The sequence below is a fragment of the Astatotilapia calliptera genome, chromosome 18 (genome assembly GCF_900246225.1).
Source record: "Astatotilapia calliptera chromosome 18, fAstCal1.2, whole genome shotgun sequence".
NCBI lineage: Eukaryota > Metazoa > Chordata > Actinopteri > Cichliformes > Cichlidae > Astatotilapia > Astatotilapia calliptera.
Window position 1 is genome coordinate 30145394 of NC_039319.1, and position 24001 is coordinate 30169394.

General features: G+C 43.6%; 1 protein-coding gene across 5 annotated transcripts in view; it reads left to right on the plus strand.

Moving 5' to 3' along the window:
• LOC113010989 (ADAMTS-like protein 2) overlaps positions 1 to 9266 on the plus strand; it is a 44816-nt gene extending 35550 nt beyond the window's left edge. For 4 of the 5 annotated variants that reach the window (XM_026150337.1, XM_026150338.1, XM_026150341.1 and 1 more), the window contains 6 exons: positions 4730 to 4943; positions 6190 to 6345; positions 7088 to 7258; positions 7340 to 7516; positions 7626 to 7779; positions 7866 to 9266. In XM_026150337.1, the coding sequence (XP_026006122.1) occupies positions 4730 to 4943; positions 6190 to 6345; positions 7088 to 7258; positions 7340 to 7516; positions 7626 to 7779; positions 7866 to 7996 (1003 nt within the window). In that variant the 3' untranslated portion in view covers positions 7997 to 9266. The remainder of the gene's footprint in view (positions 1 to 4729; positions 4944 to 6189; positions 6346 to 7087; positions 7259 to 7339; positions 7517 to 7625; positions 7780 to 7865) is intronic. The other variant, XM_026150339.1, reaches the window with a different exon arrangement.
• The last annotated feature ends 14735 nt before the right edge of the window (positions 9267 to 24001 follow it).

The window sequence follows — 24001 nt, forward strand, 5'->3', positions numbered from 1 at the left end:
AGCAGAGGCGGTGGTGTGTGTTTCATGATCAACAACAGCTGGTGTGATTATGCGAACGTGCACCCGGTCAAATCCTTCTGCTCACCGGACCTGGAGTACCTGATGATTAAGTGCCGGCCATTCTGGCTACCGAGGGAATTTACAGCAGTGATTATTACGGCTGTTTACATTCCCCCACAAGCCGACACTGACCGTGCACTCAGGGAACTGTACAGCGCGATCAGCAGCGAGGAAACCGCACACCCAGAGGCAGCGTTTATCACAGCCGGAGACTTTAATAAGGGAAACCTGAAGAAAGTCTCACCAAAACTCCATCAACACATCCTTTTCAACACACGTGGAAACCGGCAACTCGACCACTGTTACACCTCTTTCCGGGATGCGTACAAAACCCTCCCCCGCGCCCCATTCGGCCAATCAGATCACTGCTCCATCCTGCTCCTGCCCGCCTACAGGCAGAAGCTGAAACAGGAAGCTCCAACCCGGAGGGCAGTGCACTGTTGGACAGACCAATCGGAGTCTGCGCTGCGGGACTGTTTTGATCACGCGGACTGGGAAATGTTTCACGTGGCCGCCAGAGACATTGATGAATACACAGACTCAGTCTGCGGATTTATCAGGAAATGCGTGGAAGATGTCGTCCCATCCAGAACAGTTAAATCCTTCCCAAATCAAAAACCCTGGATTAACGGAGATGTTCGCGCGGCACTGGCGGCACGGAACACCGCCTTTGCCTCCGCGAACACATCGGACTACAAACACGCACATTACCAACTCCGGAAGACGATCAAAGCAGCCAAACGTGAGTACAGGGACAGGGTGGAGCAACAGTTTGACAACCCTCGGAGTATGTGGCAGGGACTAAACACGATCACAGACTTTAGAGGGAAAACCAGCACACCACAGACCACGGCCTCTCTGTGTGAGGATCTAAACGTATTCTACGGTAGATTCGACACAGCGAACACCATGAGACCGGACAGTGTGCGCACCGCGGATGACGTCAGTGCGCACACTGTGTCTGAGGAGGATGTGCGGAAGTGCTTCAGGAAGGTGAACGCACGCAAAGCTACTGGTCCGGACGGGATTCCCGGCCGCGTCCTCAAGTCATGCGCGGCTCAGCTGGCTGGAGTGTTCACGCACATCTTCAACCTTTCCCTCTCTCTGTCTGTAGTCCCAGCCTGCTTCAAAATGGCCACCATCGTCCCTGTACCCAAATCCTCCACCATCTCCTCATTGAACGACTGGCGACCTGTAGCCCTGACCCCCATCGTCAGCAAATGCTTCGAGAAGCTGGTCAGGGACTTCATCTGCTCTGCACTACCCGACTCACTGGTCCCTCTACAGTTCGCATACCGCCACAACAGGTCCACTGATGATGCCATAGCCCTGACACTACACACTACCCTGTCACACCTGGAGAAGAGAGACACGTATGTGAGGATGCTGTTTGTAGATTACAGCTCAGCATTCAATACCATCGTTCCCTCGAAGCTGGACAGGAAACTGCAGGATCTAGGACTGAGCAGCTCCCTCTGCAGCTGGATCCTTAGCTTCCTGTCTGACAGACGCCAGGTGGTCAGACTGGGCAGCATCACCTCATCCCCCATCACACACTGAACACTGGTGCTCCACAGGGGTGTGTACTGAGCCCTCTCCTGTACTCACTCTACACCTACGACTGCACAGCCACTAACAGCTCCAACATCATTGTGAAGTTTGCAGACGACACTACAGTGGTGGGTCTTATCACCAACGGTGATGAGACGGCTTACAGGGAGGAGGTCAGCGCCCTGACCCACTGGTGTCAAGACAACCATCTCACCCTCAACGTCGCAAAGACAAAGGAGTTGATAGTGGACTTCCGGAGGTGCAGAGAAGTACACACCCCCATCACCATCAACGGCGCTGCTGTGGAGAGAGTGAGCAGCTTCCGGTTCCTTGGAGTACATCTGGCTGAGGATCTTATGTGGTCAGTACACACAAACAAAACAGTGAAGAAGGCGCAGCAGCGCCTCTTCTTTCTCAGGAGACTGAAAAGATTCGGCATGAGCCCCCGCATCCTCAGGACCTTCTATCACTGTGCCATTGAGAGCATCCTCACTGGATGCATCACCACCTGGTATGGCAATAGCACCGCCTACAACTGCAAAGCTCTCCAGCGAGTAGTGCGGTGCTCTGAACGGATAATTGGAGGTGAGCTTCCCTCCCTCCAAGACATCTACAGGAAGCGCTGCCTGAGGAAAGCGGGGAGGATCATCAAGGACTCCAGTCACCCCAGCCATAAACTGTTCAGACTGCTTCCATCAGGAAGGAGGTTCTGCAGCATCCGGTCCCGTACCAGCAGACTGAGAGACAGCTTCTTCCACCAGGCCATCAGACTGCTGAACACGTCATAGACACCTCAGCTTCACTACTGGAACTTCAACATTATGCACTCCATACTGTACAGTAATGCCACTGTTTTGCACATGTCTCACTCTGTATATTTTATTTATTGTTTACTCTATTTAATTTGTAAAATATGTGTACACACACACACACACACACACACACACACACACACACACACACACACACGTAGAAAAATATTTAGTATACACATCCAGAAATGCATACACTATTATATATTGTACATATATTTATTAGTTTCAGGTTGGCCATTCTTGTATTTTGCTCGTTTGTGTTGTTGTGTTTGCACATCTCTGTTGCTTGTGGGGCTCGCACACAAGAATTTCACTCGCATGTGCTGTGCCAGTGTGCCTGCACATGTGATGTGACAATAAAAGTGATTTGATTTGATTTGATTTGAAAATGGAAGACATACAAGACCACTGATAATCTCCCTCGATCTGGGGCTCCACGCAAGATCTCATCCCGTGGGGTCAAAATGATCATGAGAACGGTGAGCAAAGATCCCAGAACCACACGGGGGGACCTGGTGAATGACCTGCAGAGAGCTGGGACCAAAGTAACAAAGGTCACCATCAGTAACACACTACAACGGCAGGGAATCAAATCCCGCAGTGCCAGACGTGTTCCGCTGCTGAAGCCAGTGCATGTCCAGGCCCGTCTGAAGTTTGCCAGAGAGCACATGGATGATACAGCAGAGGATTGGGAGAATGTCATGTGGTCAGATGAAACCAAAGTAGAACTTTTTGGTATAAACTCAACTCGTCGTGTTTGGAGGAAGAAGAATACTGAGTTGCATCCCAAGAACACCATACCTACTGTGAAGCATGGGGGTGGAAACATCATGCTATGGGGCTGTTTTTCTGCCAAGGGGACAGGACGACTGATCCGTGTTAAGGACAGAATGAATGGGGCCATGTATCGTGAGATTTTGAGCCAAAACCTCCTTCCATCAGTGAGAACTTTGAAGATGAAACAAGGCTGGGTCTTCCAACATGACAATGATCCAAAACACACCGCCCGGGCAACAAAGGAGTGGCTCCGTAAGAAGCATTTGAAAATCCTGGAGTGGCCTAGCCAGTCTCCAGACCTCAACCCCATAGAAAATCTGTGGCAGGAGGTGAAAGTCCGTGTTGCTCGGCGACAGCCCCAAAACATCACTGCTCTCGAGAAGATCTGCATGGAGGAATGGGCCAAAATACCAGCTACTGTGTGTGCAAACCTGGTAAAGACCTATAGTAAACGTTTGACCTCTGTTATTGCCAACAAAGGTTATGTTACAAAGTATTGAGTTGTATTTTTGTTATTGACCAAATACTTATTTTCCACCCTGATTTACCAATAAATTCTTTACAAATCCTACCATGTGGATTCATGGATTTTTCTTTCACATTCTGTCTCTCACAGTTGAAGTGTACCTCTGGTGCAAATTACTGACCTCTGTCATCATTTTAGGTGGGGGAACTTGCACAATCGGTGGCTGACTAAATACTTTTTTGCCCCACTGTATAACTGTATCTATAAATTTACAGCATCACCCAGATTTCCTACAAACATCTGGCCTAATTGTGTTACTGCATTAGCTGCTAAATATCTGTGGATTTCTTTTTATTCTCAATAATCTGGAGCTGATTTATCAGACCTCATGTTTTACTGCCTATTTATAATATTATTATAAATATTTTAGTTAAAAATGTTATCGTATGCATATACAGTGGAACCCCGACTTACGAAATTAATTCGTTCCCGAGGGTCTTTCGTAAGTCGAAGCAGCCATCGCGCCTTTTGAGTGAACGGTAGGCTATAGGCTAGTTGCTAACGGCAACAACAATACGTCGTTCAAGTGGAACAGCGAAGCGCAAGTACGAAAACCAAGGGGGTTGTCACATGATTCGGAAGGCATCGTGGGCATTGTAGGCATTCTGGGCTCAGCCAATCAGAGCCAGCGGATTTGGTTACACGGGCATTTTGCCTCAACACGGGCAGAAATATTGCCGTTAAGTGCCTTCGTAACTTGAATTTCTCGTTAAATGGGGTCTTCGTAAGTCGGGGTTCCACTGTAGTTGAATGTTTTTGACAAACGTTGGAAATGATTCCAGGACTGTAAGAGTGAATATTTGGGGATAGCTTTGATTTACTGCCATAGTTTGGGTTACACCTGAAGCCGTCTGCATAATGCATCACACGGGGTCACCACCGTGGATGGATGCCCCACCAGGGAATTAAACAGAAGTCCAGCACAAATCCAGGAGAGTGATTCATTACATGTGTGGAGATGTTTTACGGACCTGTGATAACTACTCCACTTTGTTCTCAGATGGGAGACGAGTGGTTGGAGCGCGTGCTCTCGGACGTGTGGCGAGGGCGTGCAGTATCGTATCGTGCGTTGCTGGAAGATGCTGTCTCCTGGGTTCGACTCCTCTGTCTACGATTCGCTCTGTCTGTCACATGATCTCCACAAACCAGCCAATAGGAAGGTGTGCCACGGCCAAAGCTGCGGACCCCAGTGGGAGGTGTCGGAGTGGTCGGAGGTTTGTGCTACAGCAGCGTCTAACTTTCATAACAACCAGTTCTCGTTTAATGTTGGTTCACTGCAAACTTCTTACATGTTCTTACGTGTTACCAAGTGTGGAGCAGGGAAATTATTTTACTGCTATTGTTAAATAATCATCATTATTACCATTGCATTAATAATATAATCTGGAGTTTATATTGCATTCAGGGGTTGAACAGTGTGTCTTTCAAAAAGGCTAAAAGTCACAGGCTGACAGGAAACAGGCTTGCAGAGAGTTTGCAGAAGCAGGAAGTTATTTTGAGCAGCAGGCTAAGACGAGGCTTTAACAATGTAACAGATAGCTTTAAGATGGCCTTAAGATGTTTATGATGATGTTAATTTTGTATTTCAGATGCAGTTATAACTATTGTGTACACAATGCATATCTGTGCTTATTTGAGTTGATGTTCAGGTTCTTTAAAGGTCTTAAGCTTCACTGACGTGACTGTTCAGGTGATACATGCTGAGGGAAAACTAGAACATAGAAGGAATTGCAATACATGCTTACAAAACACTTATATATCAGGTCATTTCATATTAAGGTTTAAGTAGAGGTTCTTGGTTAAAACATTTATTTAGTAGAAGACATACACATAGTCTCAGTGAGCCTCTGGTCTAGTGAAAGGTCAGAAGTGCAACAGGTGAATTGAGAAAGAGCATTTGAGGACGAGACACAGACAGTTAGTAGGTGAAGAGGTGACACAAAGAGCATGTGGGGTCAACACACACACACACATGAGTTAGATTTATTTAGAGGAGAAATTAGTCATGTCTCGGCAAGAAAGAGGAACAATTCACTTTAAGACAAGAACGGAAAGTACCAGCCATGAAAATAGAAGATGATCTTCTGGGTTAAAAGTCATTGTGGTGTTGATCTGATCTATGTATAAAATGTATCTGTGACGCATGAAGGGGCGTCAGTAAACAAGCCCTGACGGTATAAAATCTGTGTATGCTTTGAGGAAGTCGGAGATCACTTGCTGTCGGCGTACAGAGTGTTCTTCCCACACGTGTGTAGTCATTAAAATCATTGTTTGACCAAGATCCTCTGGACCAAGGGTGGTTTGTACTCTCCTTCCTCAATTTTGAACCTTAACACAAGCAAGAAGAAACTTTCCATGATTCACCTTTTTGAGATTTTGTCTCCCGTCAGGAGGACACGTGAATATTGTCATGCTTCATCACACCAGCTGTCATTCATCGTTTCTCCCTCCGTGTGTCAGTGCTCAGCACGCTGTGGCTCTCGGGGCATCCGCACTCGAGAGGTTCGTTGCTCTATGGAGAGGAAACTATGTAACGAGACCTCTCGGCCAATAGAGAGCCAGGAATGTGAAGGCCCACCTTGTGACAGACGATGGAGCGTTTCTGATTGGGGACCTGTGAGTTCAGCCCTTTACTGTACCCACCACACACTGACACTGTCAATCACTGTTTCCAAGCCTGAAACTGTAAAGTTTGGTCATTTTGATGACCTGACAGTGTGTCTGTGAGAGGTATCACCAGATACGTCACCATGGTAACAAACCAGTCTCGAGTCACTCGGGTCTTTATCTTTTGATTTTCTTGTCGTTTTTAAAGTTTTCCAGGCTTTATGAGCGTCTGTGGACACTCGCTGCTTTTTCACTCGTTTACTTGAACCTGAATGTTTTTGTTGTTAAGCCACTAAACACTGCTTCATGCCCAACTCTGGGCTGTGTGTGCAGTGTGCAGACAGCTTAGCAAAGAACCACTTTGAAACTGCATATTAAGATTATTCGTTATTAGCACAAAAACACAGAGTTTGCAATGTTTTTTTTATTATTCTACGAAAAATGCCGAAGATAAAAGAGTTTAACAGGTTAAAATAGGTTTTATATAGAGCAACAAAGAACTACACAGAGCATTTGAAGCCTTTGGGCCTTCAGTCGATCCATCTCTTTGCTTCAGCCTCTCCTGAAATGGTCCCAGTGGAACGGCGGCTGTCAGTTACTGGGCTGAAAACCAGTGGATTACAGTGGGATAAACAGCAGATTAATCTGACTCGATTTTGCAGTGTTGTAGTTTTCAGAGGTGGAGGTTATGAGCAGCTTTTGTGCAGCGTGTAAATGTATTTTGCATGAAAATGTCTCTGCATTGTGTCAGTGCTCAGGTGAGTGCGGGGAGGGCAGGATGGTGCGTTCTGTGACCTGCCGTTCGTCAGGCGGACTTGTGATGTCAGACGGGCAGTGTGACCAGCCGTTACGCCCGTTGGCCATCTATCCCTGCGGTGACAGAGACTGTGCTCCACACTGGGTTGAGCAGGAGTGGCAACAGGTGACTGTGGCACAGTGAAGACATCATATTTTAACGCTATATAAGGATCGTGCACTCTTTAGTTTTGCGTCTGTGTTTCAGTGTAACGCTACCTGTGGCCGCGGCGTGCAACAACGTCAGGTGGTGTGTGCTGGCCTGGAAGGAGGAGTGTTCAAAGAGTTTCCAGACAGCAGCTGTAACCAAACCAACAAACCGCAGATGAGCTCATCCTGCTTCCAGAGACCCTGCTCCAAGTGGTTCACCACATCCTGGTCTCAGGTAGCGACGCCTGTCATCAGCCACCCAGCACACAATCACAGCCGTCTCACATTTTTCAAACTTTCCTCAACAAACTACAATTGGCAAGTTTGACCTCTTGTTCACTCAGTGCAGCAAGACCTGTGGGCGTGGCGTCCAGGTTCGAGAGGTCAAGTGTTACCAAGGGGAGGAGCTGGTAACGAGGGGTCACAGCTGCGACTCTGCCCTCAAGCCAGAAACCAAGCAGAGCTGTGAAATCCAGAGCTGTCCGACAGAAGCACCAGGTATAAAAACTCCAAGAGCAGACGATGCCGCCGTGAGACGATGACTTTCTAACAGGAGCTTTGTTATGTGTGTGTTTATCCTGCAGCATCACAAGGAGCAGACTTCTGCCAGGACAAAGCAACAGCCAACTGCGCCCTGGTTCTCAAGGTGAAGCTGTGTTCCCACTGGTACTACAGGAAAGCCTGCTGCCAGTCCTGTAAGGCACCCAGACCCTGAAGCCTTCGCTGTAACCTCTCACCTCAGCATCAGCCACTGTTACCAAAGGTCACGCTTTTATTGGTGCTACACAAAGCTCGCTGCTCGCCGCAGTACATCAACATAACCTGATTACTTTTATCCAATCATTGATGTCAAAGGTCAACTTATGGTCACTGTATGATTCTCTCCTTATCATTGTGGGAAGTATACCAGTACGAGGTCTTCTCCCAGCATCCTTTCTGAACTATATCACTGACCGTGGTACTAGTTTAGTCACAACCTCCAACTCAGACAATGTGAAGATAGACTAGCTTTAGGGGGCGGAGCTGGGTGATGAGGAGGAAACAGTTCTTTCTGTGTTCATCGCTCCAGATAACAAATGTGTCATTTCTACGGTGCTAAAGAAGCTGTATGTAAACACGTCAGAGCCTAAAGCAACGGTCGTCACTGTGGCAGCAGACTGAGACAGGCGGGGAAACTCGGCCCTGTCCTTAATGTACACAAACGGGGAGTTTGGGCAGGTTGTCCTCCTGCTGCCAGCATGGAACGCAGCTCCTCGTCCTCCCCGCACAGCACGGCTACCGTAATGTCACCTGTCGTGTCCATACCGCCGCTTACGTCTTCAAATCGAACTGCATTTGAACAATATTTTCAGCCCTTCAAATGGAAACACAGCTGATATTCAAAGTGAACCTGGACACAGCACAGAAAAAAAACAGCTCATTGTGTTTCCATTTAAATGAAAGAATCCAAAGTATTAACTGAGTTTATCTATACAGCATCAAATCATAAAGTCGCCTCACAGTGCTTCACGTTGTATATAACATTGTAACGTGCCTTTTAATGGGATTAATGTGCCTTTGGAACTATTGTCAAGCGACATCTAACTGAAAACTGCGTTTTCACTGCAGCATCTCTAAAGATCGTTTCCTAGCTGGTAGTAATGAGTTGCCGTTGCACAAAATGATTCTTTAGCTTGCAGCCGGGGTCGTCCTCTGTAAATAAGATGGCTCTGGGAAAGCTGGTACAAGTTTACTGGTAAGGAGTCAAGAAACAATTGTGACTTCTGTGGGCTTTTCAACCTGCAGCAGCTGAAGGACAACACGCCAGCCGTGCAAACAGAGCAGCAGGAACACGCTGCTGCCAGTGAAAACTGCCCGGGCCAAACTCTCGTCTGCGTAGTACACTGTTTGTTTACCTGATGTTACACTGCCTCAGAGCTGCTGCTGCTCTGACTGTTTGTACTGTATCCCACTGAAAGAATTAAAGGTGAGTGTTTGTGTGTTGACCCACTGCTTCTTTGTAGTCGGACTGACCCTTGCATTTAGCGATGCTGTTGGATACCAAGGTGTAGTTGTGAAATAGAAGGAACGAGCTTAAACTTTAGTGGTGTGCAGCTTAAAGGTGGTAATTCAAGCTAGGTTGTATGTGTGTGTGAATAAAAGAAACAGACGTGAAGACGTGATCTGACCCTCTGTGTGGATGTGTGTCACAGTTAATCGTTAGATCAGTTTCACCCTTCATGACCTTCACAATTAACATCAACGTTCTATAGGTGAAATCTCAGGGCCCAGCCTCCTCTGCTCCACTGCTGCAGCCGAGCCCCTCACAGAGCCCTTTTTGTGCATTAACATTATCCATGATTGTGGTTGGAAAGGTAGATAGTTAACAGATATCCTCACAAAATAAAAGACAAACAGTCATAACATTGGATTTTCATAGATGAGACATCAGATACAAATATTCAATTAAGTTTTATTTATACAGTGCAAAACCACAACAGTCGCCCCAAGGCGGTTTATGTAAGTTAAAGACCCTAATAGCGAGGAAAACCCAACAATCATATGACCCCCTGTGAGCAGCACTTTCATGACAGTGGGAAGGAAAAACTCCCTTTTAACAGGAAGAAACCTTCAGCAGAACCAGGCTCAGGGTTCTCTTTACTAATCTACAAACATGACACATTATGTGAAATCCATAAGGAATCTTGTGGACTGGATTTTACTGCCATGGTTTGGGTCTAGTGATCCTTTATCCTGTAGTAAAACATTTCTACCCTGATGGCAGTGACGTCCTATAGGTCAACCTTGACTAAGGGACTTTGAGTGGTTGTAGCGCTTGTTAGATTATAATATTATTTTATGCCCTGTTATACCCCTAGTTAAAGATTGTGAATTATTATGTAGTTTTAGTTTGCATTATTCTCCTGAATTAGAAGAAGCTGATAACTATTGCATTCGTTAAACTGATTTGCATTACATTAGACTGCTGATTTATTGTGGATGAATGATATTGTTTTATGATGTTATAAGAAATACTGTTTGCAGAAAGTCATCGCCTTATTTGTCTGATTAGAAGAGAACAGAGCATGCTGGAGTTTTCTGCCCCATCTCAGCAGGAGCAGATAAACGGGGAGCCAAGGTCGTAGCTTAGGCGCCGTGTGAGAGAAAAGCATGTGAATGTTTAAACTTTTATGATAAGGTGGGAGAACCAGAGGCTATAAGAGTTTGAGTAATCCTCCACCATTTTGAGATCTGATGCTGTCTGCATTCAGTTTCCATCTCCCACGTGTGTGACCATTAAAATCACCGTTTGACTCAACCCGGCCGGACCAGTGTTATTATTGTGGTTTTTCTCTTGTCTCCATCCCCAATATTTTGAACCATAACATCTTGGGGGCTCGTCCTGTGGTATTGGGGTGGAATTTAAAGGTTTGGACGGTCCGAGGTTGTTGAACGGACAGGCACAAGCCAGTGGTCTGACGTGAGTGGGCATAAGCCGGCTTATCTAAAGGTAAGGCACTACCTGTTGAATTTTTTCAAAGTGTGCCAAATTGGATATGACTAAATTAAAGTCTACTCACTGAAATTACTGGTAGAGGGTCTGTTTTGATTTTGATGAGGATCCGCGTGTGTTATGCAGTTAAAGTCGGTTAAGAGTATTTAATGAAGTTGAAAAAGTATAAAAGAAATGCTGGGTTAGAGTCCCGAGGAATTGAGTTAAAGGCTCAAGTAGTTTGGTAGGGAATTGGTCATGTTGTTGGTTAAAGTCCAAATTGGTTATAAGTGTGGTCCTGTGTGATCATCTCTAGGCACTTGCCTTAGTCAGACTCTTGTTTTAGGGTGTTGACTGTTGTTTCAAATTGTTATAAATTCTTATAGGACGGCACTGGAAGATGCTAAGAAGCGCATAGCCCGGAGGTTACGCTCCCTCCTGGCCGTGGACGCGCGGCCTTGACCTGTCGTCGAACAGGGATAGTTCAGTTTGGCTTATCTGTGGGGTACAGGGCATCCTGAAATAAGCTAGGAGTTAGAGTCTCCTCACCGTTGGAAACGGTGTGATGTGCTTTTTTGGACACAGTTAAATTGAGTTAGGGATTTTAGAAATCAGGCCATAGGCTGTTCTGGAGGAAACAGATACTGGTTAATTGATTACAAAAAAGTTATCTTTCTTCGGTGAGACCCGTTATGGTAAAATTTTTTGAAATTTGTTAGGTGCTGAATCTGTCAGGCCTGTCAGTGGTTGTAAATATAAGACGTCTTTGTAATATAAAATAATAGAGTCTTGCCTGAGTTTTGTCTGACCCTGTGTGTGACGACAGCGCACTGCAGCGCTGCGAGCTATTTTTAGACTGTGTGTGAACATGCAAATGAGCTGTGAGGCGCACAGAGGATTTTTGCTTCCTGTTTAGTGTGTTTTTGAGTTTTATAATTATGATTTGCAAACAATGATACATGCCTGTAATTAAAACGCTGATTTTGCTGATTATAATATTACAAATAAGGTTTTGAATGACTATGCTGAATGTTTGATGTTTGGCTGGGTTTAGATATAGAAGAGACAAATTGTGCTTGATTAAGACCGGCACTTCAGCCGGTCTTAATCTTAATCTTAACTTCTTAATCTTAATCTTAATCTTAATCTTCAACCGGTCTTAATCACAATCTTAAACTTAATCACAATCTTAATCACAATCTTACTCTGCCGGCACTTCAGCCGGCAGAGTAAGATTGTGATGAAAATGATATTAAATAAATCTCTTAGTGTGTTGATACAGGTGGCTATGGGCCTGAACCAACTGCCCCCCACGAGCACACAAAAGGTTAAATTAACCCACCTACAAACACACATACACTAGAGCTGGGCGATATGAGATTTTTTCATATCACGATATGTTTTTTTCATTTCAGGCGATAACGATATCTATCACGATATAAGCCAAATAACTATATTTGTAAGATTTAAATGTGCCGTTGCTCACAAGTAAAATGTGAAATAATCAGCAGCTTGTTTTTAAATATTTATTTCCCATAATAAGTTCAACAGGGTAGATGTACTTAAGGAACATGAGACTTTTTCAGATAAATAAAGGCAAATATTGCAAACTACACAAAAGGCAGCCGCTAAAGCGTTTAAGTTTCAAAATAGAACAAACAAAACAGACTAAATTGTCAATTCCACTTAGAAACAAAATATTAATTCTAAAAATAAATCTTAGTTTGTTTTACAGAATAACAGACAAAACTGACTAACTTTTGTCAATATCAAATAAACTGAGAACTAAAAGGAAATTCTCAATCTCTCCTTGTTGTATAGCTGAGCTTTTCAAACAGTTTTAACAGTTACTTTAGTCTGACAAAAGCCGAATGACGAATTAGCGCTTCCAGTCAGAGACTGAGGCTACGTCCACACGTGCACAGGTATTTTTGAAAACGGAGATTTTCCGTTTTCGTTTTAAAAATAATCCCGTCCACACATAAAGGCAGAAATGAAGGAAAACGCTGCTATGAACATGCCAAAGCAGCAGGTGGCGCTAGATTCCTAACCGTGCAGAAATGTTGGCCAATCAGAAGTCTAGAAGCCTCGGTGGGAAAAAGTAAACAAAGCTGGGGCATAGAAGCAGAACCGAGTCGTATGTGTGGAGGGACAGTAACTGTGTGTATATGTAAGCATTTAAACACTGTAGAGAGTAGAATTAACAGTATTGTAGAAATTCATTTCACCGAAACAATAACGTGGCGCACAGTGTGACGCATGCACCAGTTTATTGTATTTCCAGACTTGCTTTCGGCACATTTACAGTGCACGCTACTCTGTTTTTTGTCAGACTTGAAATAGCCGAAATACCTTCACACTACGGAGCTTCTATGGCTCTTCCGTTCGACAATCTCTCCGGCGTTGGAACCATCATCTGTTTTCTCTTCGGTCACGCTCGGTTGATTTTTCTAGTCGGCACACTCATTTCCTCCATTACCCGCTGGCTGCTTCCCAAACAAACACACGTGCGGCTTGGCACTTGTGCTGTACGTAACAAGTCACCCGACGTGACGCTGCGGCTGTGATTGGTTCGGCTCTGCGCTACTTAATTTGGATTGGCTGACCTTTTTTTTTTTTTTTTTGAGGACAAGAGCGGCAAGGTCTATCGCGATAGCTTAATTTCTCTATCGAGTAAAAGTTATATCGCGATACATATCGTTATCGTTCTATCGCCCAGCTCTAACATACACGCAATGAAGAAACAGCTTACACCCATGAACACGTGAAGATTTTCCAGCAAGTTTAAAGCAGTGAAACTTAACATACACCCGCCGTTAAACAATAAAGTTATCCACTACTAACAAATAAACTCTCTGGGTTGCAGGACAACAACTTAACTTCAAAAAAAAAAAAAAAAAAAGAAGACACTGGTCTGACCAACCAGTGAAGACACGACAAATTTAGTGGTTAGGAAAGTCAAATTGTGACATGTTTTCTGCTGATTGATTAATACAAGTGATTACTGAATGAAAGAAAATTCCATTTTTGAACTTTTAAACATGATCTTAAGAATTTTAACATGTACCTGTGTTGTCCTGTCAGCTTGGTGGGTTATGAATGGATTATATGGTGAGAAAAAACAAAAAAAGGGGGAGAGAAGGCTGACACGGGGCCTGGCCCCGGTGTTTCTCCCCTCTCTGAATAACACAGCCAACACAACATCATTATTTTCGTTTTGTTTTGTTTTGGTTTTGTTTTGTTTTTTCTCTTTATGTTTGATTACAGGCTGCTTTGTCGGCCCAGAAAGCCGAGGCTGACCCTGGACTCCTGCTCTCCCTCCCTACCATCTTTGCTCTCTCCTTCACCATCTTTGATGTGACTCTGACCAAATGCTATAGCAGCTGGACACACAACAACAACTTGAAGATGTCAACAGCGCTGCAGGAAAACAATCTTATGCAGCGGAGACGGAGAGCGTTAAATCCAAGGCCCGTTTCACTACACGGGGGAGATTTCCAGACAGCTTCAGCTGACAGAGCTGCGACGAGACGCCCATTAAGCCCGGAGGAAAAGTGAGGCCGAGCAAGACAATGCTGACCTTAACCACTCTGCATCAAAGCTGTGCAGGACAGTGACGGACCAACACTGATCATCGGGCAGTAAAAAGGGCGTGCCAGAGACAGGAGGAGTAACTGAGGTCAGGAGGCACCTCAGAATGGACAAAAGCACCAGGAGAAAATAAGCTGAAGGCACAGGTGTCGGGGCTTGGCCAGGAGCTGACCTCTGAGAAGAGTCGAACAGCAGAGCTGCAGAAGGCCGTGGAGCAAAGCAAGGGAAACATCAATGGACTTCAATCTGACGTGTACGGAAAAGACTCTGAGGTTTCTGCCCTCAGTAAGAGCTCAAGACATCAGAGCAGAAACTGAGCATGGCTCAGGAGGAGCTGGCTGATAATCGAACCCATCAGGCTTGGAGTCCCAGACACAGGACTTGAAATCAGGCCGGAGCTTCCTGGAGCTAGATCAGCATTGTGATTTGTCCAGTCTGCTGTGGAGTGAACGTTTGGGGGATGGTTTCCTGTCGCCTCTGCCGCCCTCCGGTCGCTCAGCTTCCTTGGCTGCCCAGAGCCGGACTGAACGCTCGGGCCGAGACACCCCAGCAAACGTGGACTCCATTCCCCTGGAATGGGACCACATCTACGACCTGAGCCGTGGGCTTGAAAGTGCAAGCAGGGATCCCAGAGAGCACCAGAGTGAGGAGGGAGACTTCCTTCAGCGCCCTGCCTCAGGCTTGTCAGATGTAGGGATCCCAGAGAGCCCTGAGGCCTTTGTTAAACTAACAGAACAAACACTGAGGTCTTCCACTGGGGAGGTTGCTGCTGCAGACTCTCATATACACCCTCTGGATGTCAGCCGTTTCCACCTGCAACAAACGGACAGCAGCCGCACTTCTGCAAGCACAGAAACGGACTCCTCATACATGGGATATCTGCGACTGATGGGCGACTAGCAGATCCCAGCAGCTCAGGAAGTGGAAGCTCCGGCAGGCTCAGGACCTCAGCAAGGAGATGAGAAAAAAAGCAGAACGAGCAGCAGTGGCAGCAGCTGAACTCTGACATGAACAAAATCTTGACCTAGCTGGGAGAGACAGAGGAAGAGCTGGAGCAGCAGCGTAGACTGGAGCTTGGCACGGACATCCAGACGGTTGAGCTGCGTATCAAAACCCTGACGGAGCTACAGAAGCGAAAGGGTCAAGTTAAGGAGGAGCGGAACAAGGAGAAGATGCAGGACACTGGAGAAAAAGGACTGCCCCAATTGGGGCCAGAACCAGTATGGACAGAACTTTGAGCAGCAGAACCGATGGATGTAAACAGACTGAAATGGAGGAGGGCAGGATCCAAGGGCACGCTTCAGGCCGTGGTTTACCCAGAACACCAGAACAGGAAAGTGATGAACACAAACACCCACACAAACACACATACGCATTCGTCGATTGAGGGGGAAATGACACACACACGTGCACAAATCGAAATGCTGATTCAATTCACTGAGAAGTGATACACACACACACGCTGATGCAATGAAGAATGCTTTACTAACAAATGCTGCACACTAACATTCAAATACGGAGTCTGTTATAACAACAAGAACCCATCAATTATTTATTGGTTAAATGCATTTCATGTCACCCAGAGGGCATTTGTAGATTTAGGGGACAAGGTCTATTGCAGTTTGGTAATGAAAATAATGTGTGTGCGTGATGTCTGTTTATGGCTCAAGGCCTCCACTGAATTGTTTACTGTGCTTCACACAGCCTAACAAGCAGTGTTGGGAAGGTTACTTTTAAAATGTATTCCATTACAGAATACAGAATACATGCCCCAAAATGTATTCTGTAACGTATTCCGTTACGTTACTCAATGACAGTAACGTATTCTGAATACTTTGGATTACTTAATATATTATCATGCTTTTTACAACAACGTGAATGTACTATTGCTGTGTGATTTATTACTATTACTGAAGGTCCGCGACTCCGAACTGTAGTAAAGGGACCTCTGACTAATACGGCGGGGTCCCTGTCGGCTCGTAGCCGAAAAATAGCTTTACTTTGTTGTGTGGGTCAACTTTTCTTGCGAGAGACAGAGAGAGGCATTGAAAGACTGCTCCAACGGAACTTATTGTTTCGGAGGAAAACAGGAACACGGTGTACAGTCGAGTCTTAATAGCTTACTTACAACTGGGCTCGTCAGGCACTCTTCTTGGCTGCAGTGGTTATTATTATATTTACATGCTTCCAGCTCCCGTTTTTTCTCAATGACAACTCGTACCTTTCCACTCCCCTTTTTCTCCCTCCTCGCGCTCACAGACACATAACGTGTATGGCAGTCCATTCTCCCTGCAACACGGACTACACTGCCCATGATGCTACATTCTTTAGAGCTATGCTTGTAGCATTCTGCCTGTTAGCTTAGCACAACAACAACAACAACGAAAAGGCGCTCTCTCACCCAGGAAACACGCAGAGAGAGAGCGTCGCCCTGTAACCATGGCAACCGTAACGCTGCCGCCTGGAACAACAGAACGTAGCTGTCAAACAAAACCCAAACAGTCCTGACCCGCGACAATATGAAACAGGAAAGTACCGCAGTGTAATCCATTTATTTCAACAAAGTAACTGTATTCTGAATACCACCTTTTTAAACGGTAACTGTAACGGAATACAGTTACTCATATTTTGTATTTTAAATACGTAACGGCGGTACATGTATTCCGTTACTCCCCAACACTGCTAACAAGGAGCAGTGGTACAGAGTGAAAATGATGAATGAACGGTGTGAGTTTTATTTCGGAGAATATGAAAAGGTTGTGTTGATTTAACTTAGTTGTTTAAGTTTCTGCCAAAGCAAAGCGTCTGTGTGTAACCAGTGTCCACTATTGAGTCAAGTAAATCCAACATGTTTTCGTTGGTGCAGAAAAGGAGTTTCAGTAACTGTATGCCTACACAATATAGTGTGTGGAGTTTTGGTTGATCTTTGGGTTTTGTTTGACACTAGGATGATTCTATCAGTGAGGTTTGGATTGTTTTCCTTCTGTAAGAGAGAGAAGGATGGTTTTATGTTTGAACATGTTTGCAATGGGCCCCAGTATCTGTTATTATATGAGTGTTTTATTGGTTACGTTTGTTTTTGCTTTCGTTACAGTGCACTGAGATAAGAACGTCTGAGAGGTGTGATCCACCGGTGGTGATATTTTTGGTATTTTGTGAGCTCCTGATTTAACAAATCGGCTCCTTAATCCAGGTCTGAGAGATTGAACTTTAAAGCGCTATAAAATATTCTTACTGAAAACAGTGGCAAAGTGTTTTTCTCCATGATTATAATGGGCTGGGGAGAAATTCACTTACATGGGACACTGATCGAATGAGAAGTCCTGAGCCTAAAAGGATTGCAGCGAGTCAATCCAGTCCAAAGAAAAAATAACAAACAAGGAACTGTTTCCTTTAAAACGATGACGTCATCTTGCTGGTGATGGAGGCTCGGATAGGTTGCGCGTCAGACACGATTATCAGCAACTTCTGGTATGAATGTGTGTGGATGTATGCATGTGACTGGACTGTGATGGACTGACGACTAAAAGTTTTAACTGACTTGATACTGAGACAAAAACGGTACCGACTTTAGGATTAGTAGATGTCCATAAACAATTCACCCAGCCTGTAAAAGAAGGGTGGATGTTTTGTCTTGCTTTGTTTTGTTTTTGCAAGAACAGAAGGTTGACAGAGACTAAGGGGGGAGGCTGTAGCTTCACAGGAGTGTGAACTGCAGACTTAACCCTTTGGTTGCTAATTTTGAGTTACTGATGTTTGCATTAAGAAAATTGTGTTTTAGTAGCTGTATTTCGATTAATGTATCATATTATATGGTTGGGAATGTTAAATGCTAAAGTGAAGAAAAGGTTTGATTTCACTCATGACTGAACATGTTATTATTAACCATAGTGGGTTACGGTAAAGAGTCAATTAACTTTTATAGAGGTAAAAAACAAAAGAAAAAAAAAAACTCTACCGAGGTCTATGAATAACAGGGGAATGATAGACTTGTCACACGCAAAATAGAGATATGTAATGATAAACACTGGTCCCCGCCTTTTGGGTGCTTTCTTGAAATAGTCAGCAATTTAAAAGTAAGATAGAACCGACAGGGGTGGTGCTGCACAAGAACAAGAGTAAGATAAAGTAAAATATTGTGTTTAGTTTTGAGAAATTCAAATTAAAATGTACCATTACACTCAAAGGGTCAATATGAAGTTCAATATATGCTAATTTTGAATGAAGTACATGACTGGTGACTGTTCTGTCCTGAGCTTTTGTTTTTACAGCACCCGCTTGACCACAGCAACAGTTTCTCGTCACCGAAAAAGGGGTACTTGCAAAGAATAGAGAATGGGGAGGAATATCATCAAAACTGGGAAAGGTAAGCCCCAAAGGGGGTGATAACGCCATAACTTTCACTTATGGTCAAAATTCTCAAAATTTGACCCTGAACTTGAAAAAAATTCTTTAAACATTTAGAGACAAAGTGGAGATTTAGATAAACATAATGTCACAAACCACATAAGGATGGAGCACTTGAATCGATAAGATGGTGAATTGATACGCAGTGAAATGTTGATCATGTTGATTATGTTTATTCCAGTGTGCGGAGCAAGGTTATTACGGTATTATTAAAGACAACAAATGAAATAACGAAAACTAGAAGTGGAAAAACATTTGCGTTAACGGAAAGTTTTGTAAGCAGGAGATTAAAACTTATTTATATAATAATATCAAAAAATGTAGATCAGTGATTGCACTGAACTTTCTATTTCACAAAAGTCAATTCATTTATGATATCTGAGGAAGTACTGTGATATTTTTATTGGGAGACACAAAGGAACATTTGGCACTTCCCACATCTCACATATGTTTTACTGTTGCACCCAACTATTCTACAACTGAAATGCCTTGGACCGTTAACCATTTCAGGCAAGTGGAGTGAACCATATTTTTCTGCACTCTCATCTGATTGGGGCCTCCTTTTATTGATCTTTGGAGAGAACTTTTCACTACTGGTATTATTCAGGTCTTGTTCACATGTTTGTCCCAGGTTTCTCAGCCAAGAGGAGCTTGAACTCCAGATACGGTGAATTCTTTTCGCACATTGAGATCACTGATAACTTTTAGCAACGATGTGATCTTGTAGAAACAATTAGGTGTCATGGATTCATTTATAAATGCGACTCTTATTTTTTACTTTACTGGAAAACATTTCTGCATTTTACCCATATTTTATTTTTAACTTAAAATAAAAAATTCCAGATTCTCCTACATGTTGGTTTTGGACCAGATAGGACGACAGATTTCAGGTGGCCCTGTGTTTTTCTCTATTACATCTGCCACTGCATCTCGATAATCTTTGTGTGGCTCCTCCTGGGTTCTCACCCTCTCCTATCTGGCTCACATGACTCTCATCTTCTGAAAAATCTCTGTTTGAATCTCGCTCAATTATTCTGTTGAGAATTCTCTCCGCCTTTGTTAAAGAGTTGTCTACTAGGAAAAAGTGAAATAAATACAAGTAAAAAGTCCCAACGTGCACTAGAGTACACATTAATAAATTAGTCATGTTCTCTGTGAAACTAAATAAGCCTAATTCTTAAAGACCCCTTAAATTATTTACTAGATGTTTATTTTTGAATAAAATAAAAATCTGAGTTTAACAAAACATTTTAAATGTAAATATCAAGCTTACCTTTCTTTCTTCCATAAAATGTGCTGGTGGGCACGCCAGCCATTTTGAAAAGGTGGGGAAAACAATTGGCAAGGCCACACCCCCACACATGTTGTTAGATTTGTATTGTTGATTGTCATTTATGCTTAGAAATATTTACTTATATATGCTTAGAGTTTTGTAATTAGTTGTAGATTGGTAGAGGTTTTGATCCTTGATAGTCTGCAAACTTTGTGTGTATTAGACAGCACTTTGGGAGCATGAGAGGTCATACCGTGTCTTATTATTTTATGGTAGGATTAACGTAGTTGCGTCTGTTCTAGTCTAAGTGCTCTTTGTTTAGATGAACTGCAGGACTTCCTCACCGTGTTATCTAGGATGAACCATCTAGGGTGAGGGGGAGGCTACCCTCTTCCTGACCAAGGATGTTTGACCCTTTGATCAGCAGTCCCCACACACACACACACACATACACACACACACACACACACACACACACACACACACACACACACACAGGCAAGGTACTCTTTGTTTGTATGTAGACGTCATATGTTAATGAACTTATGCATATTCATGTAACCTCAATAAAAGGACAGTGTATGGGAGAACGGACGAGACCAACTGGAGTCAAGCGGTTGTCCGGTTCTCTCCCGTGCACGAGTAACATGAAGAACTTTGCCTATTTGTGTCTTGCTTAGCAGTGTAATTATATTGTCTTAACGTTCCAGCGAATAGGTTTATGCTACAAACCTAACACATGTGATATAATGTTAAAGGTACTGTTTTCCTCTCTAAGAAACATCAGGACTTAGAGGAGTGGCAAGTAGAGTATGAGAGCTACAAGCAAAAACTAAATGTGTACTACAGTGCGCAAAAATGAATTACTGGGTCATCAGGGGGTTATGAGGGACATTTATAAAACTAAAAATCCCACAAACCTTGAAGTGCACTTGAAAAGCTCACACAAGAAGGTTAACCTAGCTTATCTTGAAGAGCTCCCCCACTCAACCCGCATCCCCAGAAAACAGCTAACCCCAGATAAGGCAGCGTGATGCATCCCGAGACAACAGGACTGGGACATCTAAATAAATGTGTGAAACAATCGCCTTCAAAAAGTCTATCAATTAACTTGAACCAAAATTAGGAACACCTGGTGCAGCAAGAGTTAATAATCTTAATACCCAAGGATAAGCAGAGGAGCATGATTGATATAATGGAACTGGGATTTGGTGACAATTTTTAATTTTTGCAAAACAAAACTAAAACTATAACTGGCGCTAATCAAAACTAAACTGAAACTAAGGATTTTCAGAAAATAAAAACTAGACTAAACTAGCAAAGAATTGGTAAAAACTAATTACAACTGGTAAAAAATTGACAATCTGGAGTCGAAGCTAAATAAAAATAAAAACAAATGAAAATGGCAAAATGTTTAAAACCCTGGTGCAGAGATTCGCAAAATCTGACCAGGAAACGTTATAAAATGGATTGTCGGAACAGTCAGCGTTAAAGTCACCTTAGGCAGTCCAGACTAAGATGGCGTTGAACATCTTCAGGGCGGAAAAGGGTTGGTGTGACCAAGGTGTGGTTTGGCTTGTTGTATGTATAGTTTGAGATCATATGGCTCTGGATGGACCAGTTACCAGGGCATGGAAGGAGGACAGACTCATTAAATGAGGAGAAGGAATTTCCTGGGATTGGAGATCCTCTGGGTGAGTGGTTGACTGAAAGCATTCATAAAATTAAAGCTATCTGTTGTTATTCACTGATAATAGATTGATAATTGGCCGCATTTACAGCTGTATTGACTTGTGGTGGACGTAGTCTGCTTCATGTTTAAGCACTCTAATTAACAGATTGAAAATAGACACATTAAAGGAAGAGTGTGCAGCGCCACCCTGTCAGACGCCAGTGACGGTGGGGCTCAGTGATGAATTAGGTGAGCTGCATTCATGGCTGACTCATAGCAGAGTTTCCCCTGCTGTGGTCAGTGAAGGAAAAACCAGGGGAAGGTCAAATTTAAGAGAGCCATCTATGAACGTTTATGTGTCAAGTTAAACGGGATAAAAGGGGGTGTTTTACTGTTATTATTGTATGAGAATCATGCAACAAGCATTGCATTGATCATCATTTATTGAAGCTTTTGACCTTATACTAACATCTGTGTTCCTGTGATTGTTATAACCTCTGATTAATCTTCTATTTACAGGTGTTAGGATAATGATATAATCTTTCTTTGCAGGTGTAACCATGATAATTTTTATACATATTGCAGTTTGTTGCTCATTGTAGAGTTGTGCTCAAGTTAATAAGGGTTAAAAGCTACAGTCAGCGCGAATGTCTGACTGATCTATTGAGGGAAAAGGCTTCGAGCATAGAGGGCCGAACGCGCTTACATAACATTGATATCATGTTATTCTTTGTGATCTTTTATTCAATTATGTCTTTAAGCTAAGTTCTAAATAGTGGCAGTTGATTAAACGACATTTATTAAAATATTAAATACCTGAGTCAGAACATCACACACAGATCACCTTAACAATCTGGGAAACCTTGTAGCTGCCTAACCTTTTCTTTGAATGTTCTAGCTCCGTTGATTTGACACATGGAAAGTGTCAAAAAAGGGGGGAAAGTTGAGCTTTAACATCAAACAAGGATTATTTGAACATTTTTATAACTTCATTTGTGTCTTTAATAACTTAGGAATGGTAAAGCTTAAGCTAATAGTGGCCCGAGAAGTTTCCGGACTTTCTGTAGAGGATCAGTGAGAAGCATAAATCATTATTTCCATGTTTAGGCATTAATCATTGAAATGAACTGAATTAATTAGACAAATTAATAATTTTTAGACACACCTTGCATATGTGCTTATAATGAGTTGGCACTTGGTCTTTTGAAGGTCATAAGCTTCGTTCGGCGTGATGGTCCGGACTGATATATTGTAGGTATTGACTTTGAGTGCAGAGGGCTAAATGCATACACGCTTACACACACATAGGATATGATTAGAATAAGTCCCTGGGACATTCTGAATGTTTTAGACCAATTTTGAAACACTAGAAGGTCAGTAGATAACAACATTAGATTATTAGGGTTAGGAAGAGGGGTGTTTTGGTTTTCTGTCTCTTACAGAGAAAGGAACAGACACCAGACGAGGTCACAGATACGCGAGGATCCTTGGCAGCAGAGATAGATACGGTGACTGCCGAGACACCAACTGGGTCCAAGGGTGATGGCGTTTGGGCTCCGGGTAGTCACCTCAAAAGGATGGATCCCATAAACACAGCAATAACCATGAAGGGGTTGGCGGAAATCCGGGAACACCAGACCAACGAGGTTCGAAAGGCTCTTGGGCAAAAGGGGGACGCCTTCCTGATCTTTTTCTGGAGGACACACAGGACCCGAGGATACACAGATCGTTGTTTGAAATCGGGGCAGAATAATCCCCTGATCTGTGCCACGACTGAAGGGTTGTCTAACCCCTGAGGTTGAAGAAAGAAGAGCAGAGGATCACCCAACTGGACGACACTGGTAGCTGCAGCAATAAAATAAAGGCTAAAAGCTCCTCGGACAGAGGTTCTAGTCTGAGTACGTCTGAAGGGTATAAGGTAGCACCAAATAAAGCTGTGGGAGAACTGGGGAGTGTCATCTGTACCTGCTATTGTTGGAATGATAGTTTTTCTTGCATCTGCACTGCGCAAACACAGAGGTCATCTCACATATGGTTCGCCCATCAGGGTGACAACGGACGTGAGGAGTGAGAAGAGATTAACCCGGCCACACTGGATTATAGGGTGTTGGTGAGCTCATTATTCTAACGAGCTCATCAGGGGGAATTGTTAGATTATAATATTATTTTATGCCATGTTATACCCCTAGTTAAAGATTGTGAATTATTATGTAGTTTTAGTTTGCAGTATTCTCCTGAATTAGAAGAAGCTGATAACTATTGCATTCGTTAAACTGATTTGAATTACATTAGACTGCTGATTTAT